Raw genomic sequence first — 19937 nt, forward strand, 5'->3', positions numbered from 1 at the left:
GAGGTTGAACCCATGAGGACATGCGTCCATTAGCTCTCCATTAGTCCAAAACCATAACCATGCAGTCATGCTGCCCATTTATACAGGCTTCTTGCAATTGTCTTGTAATGATATAGATGCTCAGAGGACAGTACTAATCACTTCTTAAGTTATTATTCTCTATTATTTACAATAAACTTTTGTAATCATTATTATGTTTACTTCATTGTACAAAGTGTCAGTTGGATTGTTTTATCATTTATAAGAATGACAGAAAACAAAGAAGGAACTGAATATGATGCGGAGAGGGCTCAAATTTATTTAACTTGAAAACCAGCAATGAATAATGATTTATTTTATTTTTTACAGAATTATTGTATAAATTATTTTATTTATGTGTAAATACAAGTTGCATAATGGACGTTGACATGGAGAGTGAAATTTAGTCTTGATCAATAAAGCAGTTGCAAAACACATCAGTTGACCGATTTCACCAGTCCAGTCAGTTTAATTTCTCCATTACAATGAGAGTCACGGAGAGATGTTCCGATCCCCTGTGAGTCTCACAGCTCAGCTTTTGACAGAACAAACTGTTAAACTAGCTTAAGTGACACACACTAGTGTCAGTGAACAAGTCAGTTAAGCCATTTATAAGGGACTCCCACACCCACTCATTAAAAGACCCTGATTTCATTGAGCCGTGCTCAATCATTCTGCCTTTGATGCTTGGGGGAATCTAAAAATCAAACTGTTGTCACAAACTGTTGACAACTGAGAAACATACACTTATATTATTTCAAGTTGAGTGAGGACATTTATTATTATTATTATTATTATTATTATTATTATTATTATTATTATTATTGTGGTCTCATTCCTACTTTAATTATGAGCAGGTGTTATATGAATCATTTCTTTCAAATAAATGTTCTGCGAAGAATCCTTTTCTTATGAAGAACTATTTATTCTGTATAGGGTTCTTCAGTTATCTATTTGATTCTTTAAAACTTCCAGAAATTTTAAAGTCAAACTACTTTAAAACTTCAAGCTGTGCACTCTTTACAGAGTGTCAGAGAGAAATAAATGTTTTAAATTTACTGAGTAATTGTATTATTGTTCTGCTTTCTAAATTTTAACAGTACTTTTAACAGAGCAGCACTTTTTATGGCTTACTTGGGTTGTACAGCAATATTTTCTGTAGAGCTGCTTTTAAACTATAGTAACTGTAAATTATTTATTTTTAAGAGCTTACATTTTCCAGATATGTTAATGAATATTTTTGAATTCAGTGCAGTGAAGTCCAATACAAATGTCAGTTGTTTAATTTTACAAACATGAATTTGTCATATCACACATATTTATTGTGAATAAGCACACTAGAAATACATTAGATCTAAAAAAAAAAAAAAAAAAAAAAACAGTGGGTACTAGAAATACAGATTTTTTTTAAAAGTTTACTTTTTCAGATAACATTTTGGCTTTTGTGTAATTATTAATCCAATTTTTTTTTTTTTTTTCAGAATAAATGGACCATTCTGCACCCATCTTCATAGTTTAGAAAGTGGAAATCATCCTATTTATCCTATCTAAAAATTACAGAAACAAAAATGTTCTGTGTGGAACTTTAAAACAGGGTTCACATTTTTGACCGCATTGAATAACATTTCCCACTGTTCATAATTGAAAAAAGGATTTTAAAGGCCATTAGAAAGAGATTGCGCAAAGAAAAAATCCTAGCTGATTAAATATTTTAGAGCTGAGCATAAATACATTTAACTGGTTGTAGAAAGTTCCGTGACTTCTAAGGATTGATTAGTTTTCAGGTTTTCACTGAGCATGAGAACCCTGTGAGAAGTTCAGCATCAGAAACATTTAATTTACAATCACATTTACAGACTAACTTACAAATATCTTCAGATTCCATCATCATACAGTAAAGTATGATCTGAATTGTTACATGTGTCATGACCTTTCACACAAAATAATCACAGTGCCACACAACGTTCTAAACACACATAGACAGATGAAGACAGCATGATAAAGTTTTACCTCTCTCCCCTGTATCACCTCTTTGAGCACGGTGCCCGAGCCGGTCCCCTCTGAGCTATAACTTTGTCCTGTTTACCCTGCACTTTCTCATCTGGAGACAGATCGATAGGAAGTCTTCATCATCCCGCTCATCAGAGACAGACACCACTAATGAGGCTCAGAACAGCTGACTGCTCACTTTCCATTGTGCAGGAAGGACTATAGGGGGCACGCAGGGTTACATTGGGAGGGAGAAGAGATCCAAGGTGTAATGACTACTTGTAAAAGAGCAAGTAACTTGAACACGAACTGCTTCCGCAACCCATTGTACCTTTGTGAACATATGTATAGATCTGTTTATAAATATGCAACATTAACTAGTTATTCCTCACAATAACACCATGAACGTGCATTCAAAAGTACATAGGGTCAGTTGTGATTTCATGTAGTCTTTAAGATTAAGACAAATCATACTTTTATACAAACTGTATTTTTCTCCAACAGTGAAAACTGTTATATGTTGAGTATAGTTCTCAAATGTAAATATGTGTTTATGATGAATAAGATCTGTTTTGACCTATGAATGCCCAATCTTGCAAATGGAAAACTACATATCCATTTACAAACATAGTTATATATCCATTTCAATATGAGAAAGTTTATGATGAGAGGAAATTGTATGCAGTTGCATCGATGTTGAGTATAATGTATGGAAACAACCAGATACTCATTCAGTTGACAAAAACACTGCAGAAGACCTAGGACAAAGACCGTATGTTCTCCTGGTGTTTTGCATAGCACTACTGCCACCATGAGGTAAGGAACAGAACATATTACTAAAATTAATAAGTTAAATACTACTGTAAGTTAGAAGTTCATGGCACAAGCAATTACTTTTAACTTCTGAATAGGTACAATCTTCCCTCATTGTCTTTGAACCAACAAGACCATTTAACCACTGGATCTTAAGCCCAACACAATAACTACAAAGCCATCACAGCTGGTTTCAAAAGCCAATTCACTTTTGAAAATGGTTGTTTATATGTTAAACTGAACAAAAACTAAAGCAGCCCTTGACATGACTGTTTGCTTCTTAAGGAGAATTTTATACTGTGTGCACAAAGTAAAGCATGTACACCTGAGCTGCAGCTTCTACTAGGGGCTGGGATAAACGATTACTTTTTAACTATTAATCTAGCGATTATTTTTTAGATGCATCGATTAATCGAACGATTAATTAATTTTTAAATAAGATTTAGATTATCTCCCCATTAATTGACAACTAACAATTTAAACATGTTGATTTACATATCTGAATGAAAAAAACATGAATTCCTTAACATTGCAATATATGTTTATTGCTCTTAAAATTACAAAATAAAAGACTGACTAAGAAAGCATTACTTTGCACTTGTATAGAGATAGCATTTAATAAAACCTTGAAAACACATAGCTTACTGAAACAAGCTTACTGAACACATAGAGCCTAGCTTACTGAAAAAAAGTTCTTCTTTCAGATGAAAATAACAACAATTTGATGTCTAGCATTCAATAAAAAAGGTCTCCCAAAATACTTGTTTAGAGCAATTGAAAGCATACAGTAACCAATGTCAACTTGAGGGCTTTAAGCTAATACAGAGAGAGTGCTTTTCCAAAAAACAGTGGGAGCCAGCAGCCTGTCATAGAGAAAAAAAAAAATCTCAGAATTCTCCACGTGAAACTTCGACGTTCCGCCCTTTTTCTAGTGTTTTTCTAGTTTTCTAGATCAAGACAGCGCTTGTGTAGTTCGAAGACTGAGTGCGCCAGCGTGCATGAAACTTTGGTGTTTCGCCCTTTTTCTATAGTGTTTAATGATTTTGATTAATATTCACAAGGGAGAGAGAGAGAGAGAGAGAGAGAGAAGCGCTCGTGTTGTTTGAAGACTGAGTGCGCGCGCACAGCCGGGGCTCTCTCTCGTACGCGCCCTGTCATGCCTAGGTTGCAACTACGTTGCAGACTTTTCATTAAGACCCTAAAGAATCATACCAACTTGTGGAAAATAAGCATCTGATGACCCCTTGAAGTAAACAGGGTCTTAAGTAAACAAGGTGATAGTGTAAATTTAAATCAACTGCTCAATAAGAGTTACAAAAACAGCAATTTGCAAAAAATAAAGAAAATTGTTTGGAAAAAATAAAACCAAACACGTTAGTTTTAAGCAGCTAAATTTGTTAATTCTCATGTTCAATTAAACAATTTAACACCAATAATTCAGCATAAACTTTTCAGTTCTTCTACTGAAAATATTCAGTGTTGTGTGCATACACAATTTTGTGTAAGATTACAAACATAGAAATATGACAAAACTAAATCAGATACATGAAGAGAAATTGTCTTTAATGTCTTTTTTTCTGTTGATTGATTTATACAAAAGGCAGACAATTTTGCTCCAACAAGAAAAATAACTGCATCAATGTAGGATACAGGCAAAATGGTTGCTTTACATTTACTGAATGTTAAAAATCACATTAGTATGGCATCACAATTGAAAACATCAGTGGTTTAGCTACTGTATGAAAGAAACTGGCAACACCGTGGTGGAACAGATGAAGGATCAGCACATTTCAAGCATTACTTCCATCAGATAATGTGGAAGGTCTGATATAGTGTGAAAATTTGTTTAGAGTGATGGTTCTTAAAAGCAGTTTATAGATCTTAAAAATTTCAAGATACACAACCAGTTGCCAGACCAAACTAAATGAAAAAAAGATTGGGAGATGAAGAATTCAAATGTAAAACCCACGCAAGAACAACAGCGCCTCAAAAATCTAGGCAACCACACAATGACCTTTGAAGAAACTATGCAAGACTGGCAGCAACTTCTCAACGCCGATCCTTCCGATCAGACTTCCGATCTCTCTCGCTTCTGGATGACCTCTTCCCTGACCGGCTTCCATCTGAACTCGTCCTCTTCCGGTCAGGTTTGGAGTTCTTGTCTTTGGAGCCCTTGTTTTCTCGTCCGTTGCCTTTTGAGGACTTGTGTCCCCTCTCACTGCCACTCTTTTTGCGCTCCCGGTCCGACAGTCTCCTGCGGCGCTTGTGGTCTCTACCGTCTCGATCCCTGCCGTGACTACGGGAGCGCGAACTGGAAGACGACGACGAGGAGCCAGAGGAACTGCTCCTGCTACTGGAGCCACTGGAAGAGGAGCTGGATCCACTGGAGGAGGAGCTTGAAGAGGAACTGGAAGAGGAGCTGCTGCTACTTCTGCTCTTGCTCTTCTTGGAATGGACTTTGGCCCGTCCACGTGCGTCATCTGCCTCCTCGCTTGCTTCCTTAGTGTCTGCTTTGGCTTCTTGTGGTTGGACTGATGGTTCTTGGCTTTGTTCTTGAGAAAGGACTTCTGGGTCAGGTTCAAGCTGTGGTTGTTGGGTATCAGACGCCGTGTCATCTTGTTTACTCTCATGTTCTGTTATGCTAGGTGTTGGGACATCCAGTTGAGGCGGTTTACTCTCCTCGGGTTGTGTTTCCATGTGGCTTTCAGGGGTTTGTAGGGAGTCTGTTACAACATCCTGCTGAGTCTCCATCTCTGCCTCCTGCTCTTCCTCCTTTTGTACATTACCTACCTCTTCAACTGTGGCTTCTGGACTCTCAACCTGCAACTTACCCTGTGCCTCATCTTCCCTGATAACTTCTTTGCCCTCCATCTGCTCTTCCCTAACCTCACTTGCTCCCATATCCTCCTCGTCCTCCTCCTCATCTTCCTCCTCTGCCTTCCTCTCACTCTCCTCATGTTTATCATTTTCCTCATCCTGCTCCTGCTCTTTATCCCCCTCCCTCTCCCTAATCTCTGAGCTCTCCTCTCCTTCCTCCTCAACTACATCTTCCTCCTCGTCCTCCATCTCCACATCATGCCTGTTACCTGTCCGGCCTACTCCAGCCTTACCCTCCTCTTGATCTTCTTTCTTCGTCTCTTCAGCCTGACGGTTATCCTCCATTTCTTTGTCACCTATCCTTTGGAACTGACGCCTTGGCCGAGCCTCCATTTTGTTGAGTTGCTCTGCAAAGGCTTCACGTCTCTCATCAAACACACCTTGGAAATTGGAAGGAGAGTTCAAATCACAGTAAATAAACCTTTGTTGAATTTATTTTTATTTTGTTGGCTGACATAAAACCTATATCTAGGTTATCCCACCATTTTAAAGAGGCCCTATTATGCCATTTCCAATAATAGGGGCCTTCACACCACAGGAACCTTTTCATAGTACCACAACTAATTGTGAAAGTACCCACTTTTGGGTGTTTTCGCACTGCTGGAACTGATAAAATAAAATAACTAGCAGCCTAAATGCTGAGCTATATACATGCATTTACCCTATAAATGTAATGCAGTCAAATGCACGTTGTGGACAAAAAAATATATAATTATATGTAAACAGTTTAAAATATCTGAATCTATACAAAAAGTGGAAGACAGCTAAATAACCAAATTTAATAGCCAGGAACCTAAATTATTAAAACTTAACTTACCATTTAATTTTTTCTGAGACTCCTCCAGGAGCTTTTGAGTAGCAGAGCACATTCGACCGGGCAGGTAGAAGATCGGGGGCTTGGTCTTTGTGCGAATGAACTTGATGAGCTTAGAATTATGTGCATTCCACTCTTCTTGCTAAAACACCATAATGCATGGAAAAGTCAGACCAAGAACAATTGATCCAAATAAAACTACAGCAGATATACATTAAGAGTCGCTGTCTCACTGCAGCTGTGAGACATACCAGTTGAGCAAGCTCCACTTTGTGCTCCAGAAGACGCAGCTCTGTTTGTTTGGCACGTCTTTCTTCAAAGAGCTCTCTCCTTTCACTCTCAACTTTTTTACGCTCCTGTTCTGCCTGTACTTCCAATTTCTGCTCGATTTCTTGGCGTCTTTTTAACTGGAGGTGGGGTAGAGAGAGACATAGGTTTTAAAATTAAAGCAGCACTTTGTTTCAAATGTGGTTTGATTTAATGTTTCATGCAATTTGCTGAATTGATTCTCGACTTCAAAGCTGAATGTTCCCAACCCACTTTATTTGTATTCAGTTGGAGAACCAGTTAGGAAAAATATTTTTTTTTCTAAACAAATATATTTAAAAAATATATAGCCTCAAAAAAGAACCAAGAAATAGAACAGTGCATTAAAAAAAGAAAAATTCCAAGCTTAAGCTTACTCGCTCTGTGGACACTGTAGACTCTTGTTTGAACTTCTGCAACGTTCCCATCAACAGGCCAAACATGCGCCGGTTTCTGAATGAAGAGATAAAACAATAGTTTTTTTAATTCTGTAAATTTGCAGTGGAAAAACAAGCAAGTAAATGATAAAAAGCTTTGCAGACATTGCCTAAAACAAAAGCATTACCTCTGCTTTCCTCTCTCATCAATTGTCTGATCTTGAATAAGATCTCGGCGCGTACGTTCTTTGGAGGTAGCAACCACAGATGACTGCAACGCTGGCTATAGATAAAAAAATAAAAAATAAAAAATAAAAAAAAACAGAAAAAAAACAGAGCAAGGTTATTTTTAAAACAAAGGGACAAATCACTGTAGATTGAGGAAACATTTAGTCTGCATACTTTTTTGACATCGTCATCATCCTCAGCGTCGCTGTCATGGCGTGAATCTCTCCTGGCTCGCTGGTCCCCTGCCAGCCTAGTTCGGAATAAACCATTTGTAAATGCATTTACACAACATATCCAGAAATCAGCAACTGGTAGGCAATGCCTCACCTCAAGAGTGCCCCTTCGATGTCCCTCTGTTTGGCTGGGGGTCCTACACCACTATCTGACAGTCCACGCCTGATAGGGTTTAACATACATTAAGAACAAATCCAACATGCATTTATTACAACCAATTTCTAATACAAAAACAGATTCTTACCTTAGCAGATTGATTCCACGCCCCCTACCTCCTCCTGGGCCTGTGATGGTCAGTCTCCTATTTTGACCCGGTCTGGAAGAGACAAAAAGGTAGAAGACACACAATTAACAATCATATACATACATATATATAAACGGCACATCTAACCCCAACTATGACTGTACAATGACCCAGAATACTGAATGCTCTGTTGGTTACAGTGTTTACTTTTGATTATATTTTTATTAAATGTTTGTGAAAAATACATTGTCCTTTGAACTAGAAGCATTTTTGTTTGTCATTTATGCATTATCAATTTTCAAATGATTTTCAAATGATTTAAATATATGAAACATTGCCACATTGATAAGAGTAGTAAATGGAGAATTACAAAATATTTCTAAATGGCTTAAAATTAATAAACTCTCTCTTAATATACAAAAAACTAACTTTATGATTTTTAGCACAAAAAAAAAAAAATCAAAAAGGAGATTGTCAGGACATAGAGGTATCAATTGATGGTTTAAAAATTGGCCAAGTGAACCAAATAAAAATTTTTAGGTGTCATTGTAGACCAAAAACTAACCTGGAAATATCATATCCAGCATGTTTGCAGAAAAAATTATGAAATCTGTTGGTATACTGAGTAGAGTTCTTTTCTTTAATTGATATTTCATGTATGAAAACATATTACATTTTGATCTATCCCTACATTTTGTACTGTAATATTGTTTGGAGTGCAACATGCCAAACATATCTAAATAAGATTTTATTAATACAAAAGAAATTCTTAAGAATTATGAGTAATTCAAATAGATTGTCATCATCTGCTCCGCTTTTCATAAAATATAACATTTTGACAATATTCAATGTTAACCTCCACTGCATAAATACCTTTATGTACAAGTATGTGTATATGACAAATATTATGCCCAGAGTTTTTAATAACTTTAATAAGTTGTATTTTGAATGTTATATGTGCAAATAAACTTTCAAACACATACAATTACACAGACTTAATATTGGCCACTCTGCTTTCCAAAATATCAACACTAGTATAAAATACTATTAGCATAAGCGCACAAAATGCTATCAGACTATTAATCAAATGAGATGGTAAAGCATATCTTGACAGTAAAGCAGTGTTAATTTTGTTGACTAAATATTTGTGTCAATATTTTCGTCACAAATATATTTTTGTGGACGAAAACGAAACGAAAAGTAAAAAAGAAGGCACTGATGGAGACTAAAACTATGACTAAATTGATTGACATTATCGTCAACGAATAAAGGACGAGACGAAAATAGACTGTGACGAAAATCAAATCAGCAGACGGGAGAAATGCGAGGAATGAACAAAATGGTCAATTGGCAGCTAGTTATTGTTTACATTATCATGACAGTGTTTGTTGCTGCATAAAAGCTTTTGAATCGAAATAAAGACAGTTGTGTTGAAATAAAGTTGAATTTGTGTTTTATATATTTTGGTTAAGTTTGTTTCCTATACCAGCTGTAAAAAAATTGTCTAGTAAATCTGTTTTTGATTTTAGTCTTATTTTAGTCGACTAAATAACCAAGCAATTTTAGTGGACTAAAATACCAAGCAATTTTAGTCGACTAAAATAAGACTAAAATTAAAACAAATCAGATGACTAAAACTTGACTAAAACTAAAAAGAATTATAGTCAAAAGACTAAGACTAAAACTAAATAAAAATTTTGTGTCAAAATTAACACTGCAGTAAAGCCAGTTCTGTGATTAGTAGTAAATCTCCAGCACGTGCTTTCAGATGGAGCAGCATTTACTACACAGAGATGTAGGTCACTGACAAGCTACGCAAAATCGTGTTCATAATAGGGTTGTGCCAATAGACAATAGTATAGTGTATCGACAATAGTCCGAGATAGACATAAGCAGATGTCTCTGTCGATAGTAAATATATTAGGCTCATTCTCCTATTAATGTATTAAAAAATAAATTATTATTATTGGGCAGCCTATTATAATTCGGCTATCAAACTGCCCCAGCTATTTCACTTCAGCACCGCATTTCACACACAGGACAAACAGACGTACTCAATCCACAAACAGACGTACATCGTTTGCTGATATAAGGCATTTCATTGCACTTTAACAATAAATCTAAACGGCCTATATGTGCAATATTTTAAACGAGCCCGCACTAACAGAGTTTAATGCCACAGATATGTTAGAAATCATCTCATTCTTTTGTTTCTGTGGTGGTGTGTCGGGCTCGTCATGAGCCGCGTGGTCCGGAGCGCTGTATGACTGATGCAGAAGTTCAATTTAACTTTACACCAAATATATGAACTTACCTCTTTTGAATACTATATATTTAACGTGTTCGTTTATGTACAATAATACTGTTAAACTTTGAATGAAAGCTACTATCGATTTTTACCATTGACTGATTTAGCAGTACATTACGAACATTTGTGAGCAGATGCAGAACATTTTTCATAGGACGCGCGATATGACAGCTGCATCCGACTACACATGAACTAGCCATTTTAATACAGTACTATATTTAACGTGAGTTTATCAGTATATTTGTAAGTCGAATATTTGAAAATCTCCCTCGCGCATCTACACAGTTTAAAACACCAAATAGTTATGATAAGACAAGAACAAACAGTCTCTCTCTTGCTACACCCATGCACGATAATATCGTGCATCACCGATCTCACAGGCTGACGATTTGAAAAATGACCATATCGCCCAACACTAAATCATAATCGCAGACGATTTAACAAGAAAAAAACTATGAAATTCCACTTCCAAAGACATTGCAATACTACATTTCCCTAAAATCATGCTAAAATGTCAAACATGTAAAAACCCATTTATTTCTGCATCAGAGGCCTCCTACAACATTTTAAAGGAGAAAAATTTTTGGGGGTCTTTGAGGGTTAAACCCTATTGGCTAATCACAAAGGACAAGTCTTTCCTATCAAAGCAACATGTTGGAAATAAACATGCAGTTCTCAAGTTATCTTTAAGAACATTTGTTACTTTCGTAAGATAAACAGTTAGAGAACGGTGTTGGGTCGCTATCATCCAAGATCTTGAAGCAAATCCAGTAACACAAATTCTCATTCAAACAATGCAGGAAGAACCTACAGAACTCATGTTAAACCTCTACAATTAGTAAATAAATAGTTCAAATCTAAAGATCCATCTTCAAAATGAAACTTGTTTTCAAATTGATTAAAATGATACTGGGGCTAGATTTAAAAACAGCCTTTATTAGGAACAATTAACGACGTACAGAATGGTTTTATGAGACGTGTTATTTGTGCTGGACTGATAGCTCTTCAGCATATTTATCTATGCTGATCTGGGTGACTTAGCTGCGAGATATCACTGCACAGATTTAAAGACTAATTAATGTATAATAGAACGTTGTTTTAATCGATGAAATTAAACACGTTGTTCTTAAGCTTACGAGCTAGCTGTAGTCTTAGCTTGCTAAAAGGCCCTGGTTTATTTCCCCACAATATATACGTTAATGATTAAAACGCTTTCATTACGTAATACCTTAATTCGGTCGGATCTCTCCCGGTTAGCTTTCGGATATTTTCGTCCACACTCTTTAAGCTTTCCTTGGCTTTTTCCAGCTGGTCTTGCAAACTTCGCACGGCCACCGCCATCTTGATCTTCGTCTTCCAGCAGCGCGTGGAGCGTCGTATGCGCGCTCGGCTCGATAAAGGCGCGTAGCACTGATCACGTGGCCGGTCCTGAAACCCCACTCGCAAGAAACGCAGCTGTGATTGAAAGGAACACCATCACGAGCAAATTTATGGATTGGGCTATTTGGGTATATTACTCCCATTATTACACTCTTTTTTTTTCATTATGGTTTGCCCCAAGAACGCATTAATATGCAAATTAGATACAATATATCGAGACATTGTAAAGAACAGGAATATCAATTTATGGACACTTTACGCACATATTCCATCAAGTAAAGTAGTATGTCATATCATTCTGTTATATCTTTCATAGTTGAGAATCATCTTTCTACAAAGCTTGGCAAAAAATTGCCTGAAACCTTAAAAAAAAAAAAAAAAAAACATTGCTTTTGTCTATACATGCCTTTTCATGTCTATTTATTTATTTGTTTCGAATAACTTAGTCCTGGCATCCTCTACAAAGGCCATAGAATAAAATGTGTGTACACATTATATAATATATATATATATATATATATATATATATATATATATAAAAAGTACACAATCACAAAAAACTGTTTTTTACATTTTTTGAAAGACAGCACAATTTTTTATGACGTTACTTATTAGTTATTTAAAATTTTGGCTGAAACTATAAATACCATGGAATTAATTTTTTTTCTAAATATAATCAAATTAACATTAAGTTAACGTTTCTTATGATGTTACTTATGAGTTATTTAACCACTTTGGAAGAAACTATGATAACCATAGATTTTTTTGTGCATTTCATTTTCATTAAATTTCAATAAAATAAGGATGATTTTCAGTTAGCCCTTTAATAAATCAGACATGTTTTTATTTGGCAGACACAGCACAACAAAACCAAGACAATGAAATAACAAGAAGCCAAAGATGTTTCTATGTTATGTCAGAAATTAAGTTTATTTGACAATAACAATGCTTTAAAGGACAGTAATTTGTAGTTGTAATAGCTGTACTTTAATTTTACATGAAACTCAATTCATTTGGCAAGATAGAGCCTTTACAAACTCTCCTGAGTATCTCACGATTCCTCTTATTCACATTCATTTTCTTTACAAAGGCTCTTCCGTCTGTTTCCAAGTTCTGCTCATTCTTTGTCAGCCAAATCGTTTTGCTCAAAATACCTTTAATAAACAGAAGCATGATTATACTTCATGAGGACACCTGCACATATTTCAGGGAACACTAAATTTGGCTATAACAGCTCCATGTCAGTTACCTGGCAACAATACAAATCATCAAGTTAAGAGCTGACAAATGCTCATCGTCTTTGCTTTCCTGGAAGAGAAAAATAATACAGACTATTTTAAGCAACAGATTTTAGGCTGTCAACAAACAAGCATCCACTTGTGCAACTGCAACGAATGCAAGGGAGAAAATACTGATACCCCAGCTTTTAATTAAGAGCAAACCAAAAGGTGTTTACCAGATTGGCACGCACTGCAGAGCACCGTCGTGCCAACTGTCTGATAAGGGAATGTGCTTCAGGAAGCAGTGGCTTCTCAAGGCACGCTAGTAATGCATAAAACCATCTGCCCTGTGAAGATAAATGTGCAATGTACAGCTAAACTTAGAAAATACAGTTCAATAATACCTTTTCATATTAAAGGGATAAAATTCAAACCTGATTTATTAGAAACAAAGAAATAAAAATAAAAAACTATTTTTTCTCAACTTTTAGAATGACCTTTTCATTATATACATCTCAATAGAATAATATCGGATTGGATGTGACGCATTGAAGCAATTGAACTTACCAACTGTGGTACAAAGTCTCTCTCCTCAAACCAATTAATTAAATACTCAAGCACAGCAGAGATGGTTGACTGAGTGGAGAATGCAACGAAATGACAATTACATATTAGAATATGTGATTTATATGTGAATAATAAGAATATCTGCTGTCAAATGGCAATCACCTGGTTGAGTTTACCGACAATGCTGAGGAAAGGTGGGAAACCAGTCTAATAAAAAGAGATTCAAGAACATCAAATCATGACAGTGTAATTATAAATCTACACAGTGTAACTCAATGTAATCTATTTATTACGTGTTGACCTATTACTTATGTGTTGAGTGTTGATGATCTGATAAGGGGAGAATTATTACCTTGACGTAATCAAGACCCGGGTTAACTTTGTCTTCTTCTTTCAGCTGGATGTCAAGACAAATATTCTCACCCAAGCAGAACCTCTTCCATCCATCCTCATCCTCCGTTTTGGGCTAAAGTGGGGAGAAGACTTTGTTTTTAAAGCAACTGTTTCATAATTTAATCAAAAGTACAGTAACTTGAAGCACTATAGGATTGTAATGTATAAGTATGTTTTAAGTGAGTGTAATGTATAATGTGATGTTTATGTGAGTATAAAGTATAATGTGTGGAATTCTGTACTTGTGACTGTAAGATATACCGTGTGGATTGAGTGTATGCAGCTGTTTAACGGTATGCTGATTGTTGAATAATTGCATAAATAGATACTGCCATACAAGAAAATTTTCAGACTGAAAATAAAGTATTATATTACATAGTATTATATCATAGATATCAATTATCTTACCATGACAACATTATCATCTAAAAACTGGGATTCCCAATGCTGACGATGCTTGTTAACACTCTGAAATAAGAAAGTGTTATATTGACTGTACTTAATTTAAGAACAAACATATCTTAGATATTTGATATTAAAAAGTACTTGAACAAGGAACCAATACATGCTAATTGAACACCTGTCGGACTTCTGAAAATTTGCTGACTTGTTGTTGCTGCCATTTCAGGCTGGGAGAGAAACCCTGAGGAGCAGCGAGACAACCTGTGATCTGTAAAAAATAATAATAAAAACAGATTAAACACAAGTTTGCAAATAGTAAATGTAATAGTCACTGATCACTTGTCGCACTTACAGACACATTCACAGATTGTTTCTTCTTCAGCTTCTTTGGGTCAATTTGTGCCACAACAACATCTGGGCACAGAGATGCTTCCCTCCTGTAAAAACATAACGCAACTGTATGAATGTTTACAGTGAGCAGTTGAATAATCATTAAAGAAACAAATTTATTGTCAAAGAATTTGATTAAAACAAATTTATAAAGTAAACTAAATGTACAACCAAGTTAAAAAGTTCTGTAACCAGTTTTTCATAAATAAATAAAAAAATCTCCAAGCATTGGTGTCTTAGAGAATTCATTTCTAGACTTTTTTTTTTTTCAATTTAATATGAATATCACTAAGCCAAGTATCCCAAGTACACTATATTACTGAGACTTTTTCTAAATCAATCAATCAATCTTTTGCCTTTAATTTTTGTTTTAATTATTATTATTTTATTTTTGCATTTTGTCCTTTAATATTATTTTCTTCTTCGTGTAAAAATATTTAAGTATGTAAAGCATTTTGTAAACAATGTTTGTTTATATAATTAAAGTTCCACCTGCGTCTTCTTTAAAGACCTAAGATGAATAACGTTATATATGAAGAATGACTTACTGAACCTGTCTGAGATATTCTTGAGGGTTTCTGGGCGGTTCGTTTAAGTTATATTCCTCTGTGTCGCAGGACTCCAGGGGCAAAAGTCTGGGCATCAACTCCTCCACGTCTGACTTCATATCTTTGTGTTTTTTCTATTCGAGATCATAAAAATACATAAGTCGCTGCTGCTCGTTCTCTACGTGATTGTCAGCCTCACCATTTTGAACACATTGGCCACGATGACGACAAATAGACGCGACGGTTACCATGGTGACTCTTATTCGCTAGCTATGATACAGATGGAAACGGTGTGTAGTGACCTCTGTTGTTTAGGAGGAATATGAAAACGAATATGAACATGAACCATTTTAATTTCTATGCATGCAATGTTTACGTATTATTATCAGAATTGTACGTTTTTAAAGGGGCAACATTTGCCACCTGGAAGTGATCTTGATAACTTCATAAGTTTTCACAATAGTTTTTTTTTATGAGGGGACCACAGTGTGTCAGCCATGTTATATTATTTCAAATACTAAAGCTGAATCAATTAATTGAAATTAAGCATGGAAAAATTCTGAAATATCCACCTTATTTATAGACTGATATCTTAAATAAGGTTTGTGCCGTTAACAGAAGCTCAATCTGTTACTCCTTTCAGTAAATTATTCTTCCTGAGTGAGCTGATGTGTGTCACCCATATGCATATTATTTATCCTTACTTACTCTTGTACTGGAAAGAGCACTCTGATCTGTATTTATTCAAGACTATAATGAAACATTTCCGACCTGTATTTTGTTAATCAATTAACGGTGTTGTTATTGTAGGCTACTAATGAAAAACGTCCTTCACTCTTAAAAATAGAGGCTCTTAATTAGCATCTACATCCATGAAGAACCTTTAACGAATCGTTCAACTGCACAAAAGTTACTTCATAGTGGAAAAGGGCTCTAGATCATTTTAGTGGTAAAATTTTATTTAGGTTGTTAAGATATTCTTCAAACAATGTAGAAAAAAAAGTTATTTAAAAAACTTTTCACTGACAGATTCTTTGGGAACCAAAAAGATGGTTCTTTATGGAATCACTGCACTGGGAAACCCTTCTTCTAAGAGTGTTCAGGTTATTTTCTGTATTCAAAATTTTTATTCATCATAAATTACTGCTTTTTATGTCTCATAGTTACATTCTAACATGATAATAATTGAATGGGGGTAGCATTTCTTATGTTTCAGAAGGATTACTCACTGTATCACAGGTAAAATCCAAACAATGTAAAAGTACTACTGCTTGTGGTCTAACATTGTGAAACCTTATCAGTTTGAATGTGGCTTTGGTTCAGTGTGTGTTTGTGATGTGGCGTGTGTTGATGTTAATGATTTACTGACAGTAACCTCTAATCCAATCTCTGTGTGTCAGACTGTGATCTCCATGCATTGGCTCATTCTGTGACAAGACAGCGGGAATGACATTTCGCCGGGATTTAGCTTGTGTTTCCCTTGGACTACTGGATTGGGAAATGTACATAAAGGAACTGATCTAATGTGATGAAGTGAAACTGCTGGATAAATCCAAACATGACAGCTGTACATGCATACATTTTGTTTCATATTGTCTTCGGTTATTTACATCAGGGTTTGGGTTTGATTTCAGACTACAAATTATGTGGAGACCCCCAATGTGAAAGTAAGATCATTATTATTTATGTTTATATAAGTGTAAAATAAAATATTAGACTAAAACTGTGATGTGTTTACTGTTTATCTTATGATTATATGCCTTCATGCAAAATATGTCAGTGTGATTCATGTGCAAGTTATTTCTTTCTTATCTTTAAGTTTTTATCCATTTCTTCAGGCATGATAAGTCATGTACAGGCACAGAGAGACCACAGTGCTAAAGATTGCCGGATTTCTAAACTTCAAAACAGGAGATATAATCACTGTTTACTACAAACTCACTGGGAAAAGAAATGATCTCTGGGCAGGAAGTGTGAGTAATCTTTTTCTGGTTCTGTCTTGATTAAAAAAAATATCCATGCTATAAATCAGTAAAGTACGATCAATATACAACATTTGTGCTTTACTTAACCTGACATATAAACATTATGTTTAATAATATTCCAAATATTTTGTATTTTGCAGATTGAAAAGCTGTCTGGATTGTTCCCAAAAGATGCCATCAAAGTTGATCAACTGTTTATTGATGAAAAAAGGAAATCCAGGTGCCAACCCAGGTAATGTACATTAAAAAGTGTTTAATGTACTTTTTAAAAAACGAAAAATGTGCTTCATGTCATATGACTACATCAGCTATTTTAATTATGTCTTAAAATGATCAAAATCAACCTCAATACATTCAGTTACAGGAACAAAAACAACTTATTTCTGATAATCCGTTTCACAGATGTATGTCATATTATGGAAGAAAAGATCTGTTATTACTTCTATTACATTAGATCCATTATATTACATCAATTCATTAGATTAAATTTGTGTTATTAGAGTCTTTTTACAGTGTACAGAATCTGACTCAAATAAGGTGGTGTAGCTAATGTTAATTATCTGACAGAATACATTCTTCCATGTTTTCAGGTTTGGTAAGAAAAGTCTCAACCAAGAACATATGAAACACTTTAAATTTCCTCCTCAGGAATTTGACTTCATCTGCTTTGATGAAAATGGTTTAGTGATTGAACGAAGTACTGAATTTGATGATCTGGAAGATTTGTCAAGAGAAACAGATTTCAATGAAATCCAAGATAAACCTAATGAAACAGAAGAGCGTGAACCCAGACAGGTTTCTGTTCAAGATGTTTCTGATCAAAACAGCCCCAAGACAACACAAAAAGGTGGGTCTTCCTGGATAGGCTCTGCTGTTAGTGGATGGTTTGGCAGGAATGCACAAAGCAATGATGAACCACAGGATGAGAGCAGTGGAGAATCCTTCAAAAGCAGAAAGATAGTGATGGATATTGAGGAGAACCATGTGGAGGAGAAGACGAACTCTGGAACTTTTGGTTGGATCAGGGGGTGAACTAACCAATGCTTTTGGATTTGGAAACAAGGGATCTAAAAACTGATACACAAGACAATATTAAGAAATCAATAAAAGATGAAGATACCTCATCTCAGCAGCCTAGCCCCTGGATAAGTACGGGTAGAGATGTCTTGGACATTGGTGAAGACGATACTGAAGCAGCAACTAAACCTGAAAGCTGAGAAAGCAGATGAAGACATAAACACGGAGGACACAGAGCATTCTTGACCCCAGTCAGAACAGGATGTGGTTAACAAACAAACAGCGAGAATGCAAACAACCCAGAAGACAGTGTGGAAAATAAGGATGGTCCCTTGGAAGACAGGAGAACAGAAAATGCAAAAGAAAAGGAACAGGTGGGGTGGTATGGAAATATGTACAACAGAATCACAAACCTTTACAGAGAAGAGCAAACTAAAGATGATGAAGATGATGGAGGCAATGACAAACTAGAAAGCCCTGAGACCACTGAAACGACAGAAAAGGAAGAAGATGCAGTTAAAACTGGAAACGATGCTGATTTTTTTGAAGGAAAGGTGAAACAAGATACAAGAGATGTGCAAAGCAATAAGGAAAAGACAGGAAAGAAGAAAATCCAGGTAAGGAAAACTTTGATGAGGAACAAAATAATTAGAAGGATCAAGAAGATAAAATGTCGATTGATATTTATGAGCAGGACACAAACCCAACAGATGTTGACGTACTAGGTGAAACTCAGATAAAACAATGACTTTAAAAGATAGCATTACATCTGATAGCAATAAACAACTAGATGAAGAATCTAATCTAATATGACAGCACAGATTCACAAATCCTTGAAATCAAGTCAGCAGATAATTTAAATGATTAAATTAAAAGGGAAAACAATGCTGATGTTTCAGAAGGAGCTGTAGAGAAAGAAATGAAAGATGCTCAAAGTGATAAGACAAAGCCAGTAAAGGAGATACATTCAAGGTAAGGAGGACTTTCTTGAGCAACAAAATGTAAAAGATGAAGAAATATCTGATGTTGTCAAGCAAGGATCAAGGATGTTGATTTACTTAGTGAAACTCAGGCTTTATCTGATGAAACAATGACTTTAAAAGACAGAGTTGCATCTGATGGCATTAGAGATATAGACCTTTCTAAAGACTTTAAACCCAACATGGTGATTAAGTTAAGTCTGCAAAAAATACAAATGATGTAGGTATTTAGAGCAAAATCAACTGATTCAGCCGATGACATTTTTATAGGGCCAGCTGACACAAAGTCTGTCTGATCAAGGCAATTTAGACATTATCAAGCAGCAAGAAAATTATTCTAATAAAATTAGCACAGATCCTGTAACTGGTGCTGATACATCTGAACTGTCAGAGTCAGATATTCAGACAGATTCTGAGTTACATTATGAAAATATACAAGAATTAAATGTTGCAGATGTGTACACCGACTCACATATTAAGACACAACTGGTCAAAGCATAAATGCAGATGTAAATCCAGAACCAACTGTGGATGCATTGTCAGAATATAATAATGAAAAACAATTAGCTGAAGGCGACCAAGGTATAGCGAGAGAAAATGATGAGTTAATTATAGACAGAAAAAATTAGTTAGTTATGGAAAGAAATTAAGCACAATTAGAGAAAGTATTACCAAAATACATCACATTTCATGACGAAAGGTTATCAGCTTCAAAAGCACATATAAATGAGCAATGTACATAAACTGGACACAAACATAAATCTTCCTGATGAAAGATCTTCTCATAATCACACTATTAGATTAATTAACTGTACATAGTGAAGAAAATCTGTATTCAGACCTTGAG

General features: G+C 35.3%; 2 protein-coding genes and 1 pseudogene across 2 annotated transcripts; 1 reads left to right on the forward strand and 2 right to left on the reverse strand.

The window, feature by feature from the left end:
• Nucleotides 1-4362: 4362 nt before the first annotated feature.
• On the reverse strand, nucleotides 4363-11610 carry LOC113060961 (pinin-like). The gene is made up of 9 exons (XM_026230226.1): nucleotides 11437-11610; nucleotides 7901-7972; nucleotides 7750-7818; nucleotides 7597-7672; nucleotides 7383-7477; nucleotides 7195-7270; nucleotides 6763-6918; nucleotides 6515-6653; nucleotides 4363-6077 (listed from the first exon to the last, which is right to left on the reverse strand). The coding sequence occupies exons 1-9, from the start codon at nucleotides 11547-11549 to the stop codon at nucleotides 4870-4872; spliced, it is 2004 nt and encodes a 667-aa protein (XP_026086011.1). The 5' UTR covers nucleotides 11550-11610; the 3' UTR covers nucleotides 4363-4869.
• An 881-nt stretch (nucleotides 11611-12491) lies between these two features.
• Nucleotides 12492-15321, reverse strand: LOC113060962 (gem-associated protein 2-like). Its single transcript, XM_026230227.1, has 10 exons — nucleotides 15109-15321; nucleotides 14523-14607; nucleotides 14349-14438; nucleotides 14177-14236; nucleotides 13728-13841; nucleotides 13538-13582; nucleotides 13376-13444; nucleotides 13045-13155; nucleotides 12838-12896; nucleotides 12492-12742 (listed from the first exon to the last, which is right to left on the reverse strand). The coding sequence occupies exons 1-10, from the start codon at nucleotides 15225-15227 to the stop codon at nucleotides 12706-12708; spliced, it is 789 nt and encodes a 262-aa protein (XP_026086012.1). The 5' UTR covers nucleotides 15228-15321; the 3' UTR covers nucleotides 12492-12705.
• A 1156-nt stretch (nucleotides 15322-16477) lies between these two features.
• On the forward strand, nucleotides 16478-18310 carry LOC113060370 (melanoma inhibitory activity protein 2-like; annotated as a pseudogene).
• Nucleotides 18311-19937: the final 1627 nt, after the last annotated feature.

This window comes from Carassius auratus, chromosome 42, assembly GCF_003368295.1.
Source record: "Carassius auratus strain Wakin chromosome 42, ASM336829v1, whole genome shotgun sequence".
In the NCBI taxonomy this organism is placed as follows: Eukaryota; Metazoa; Chordata; class Actinopteri; order Cypriniformes; family Cyprinidae; genus Carassius; species Carassius auratus.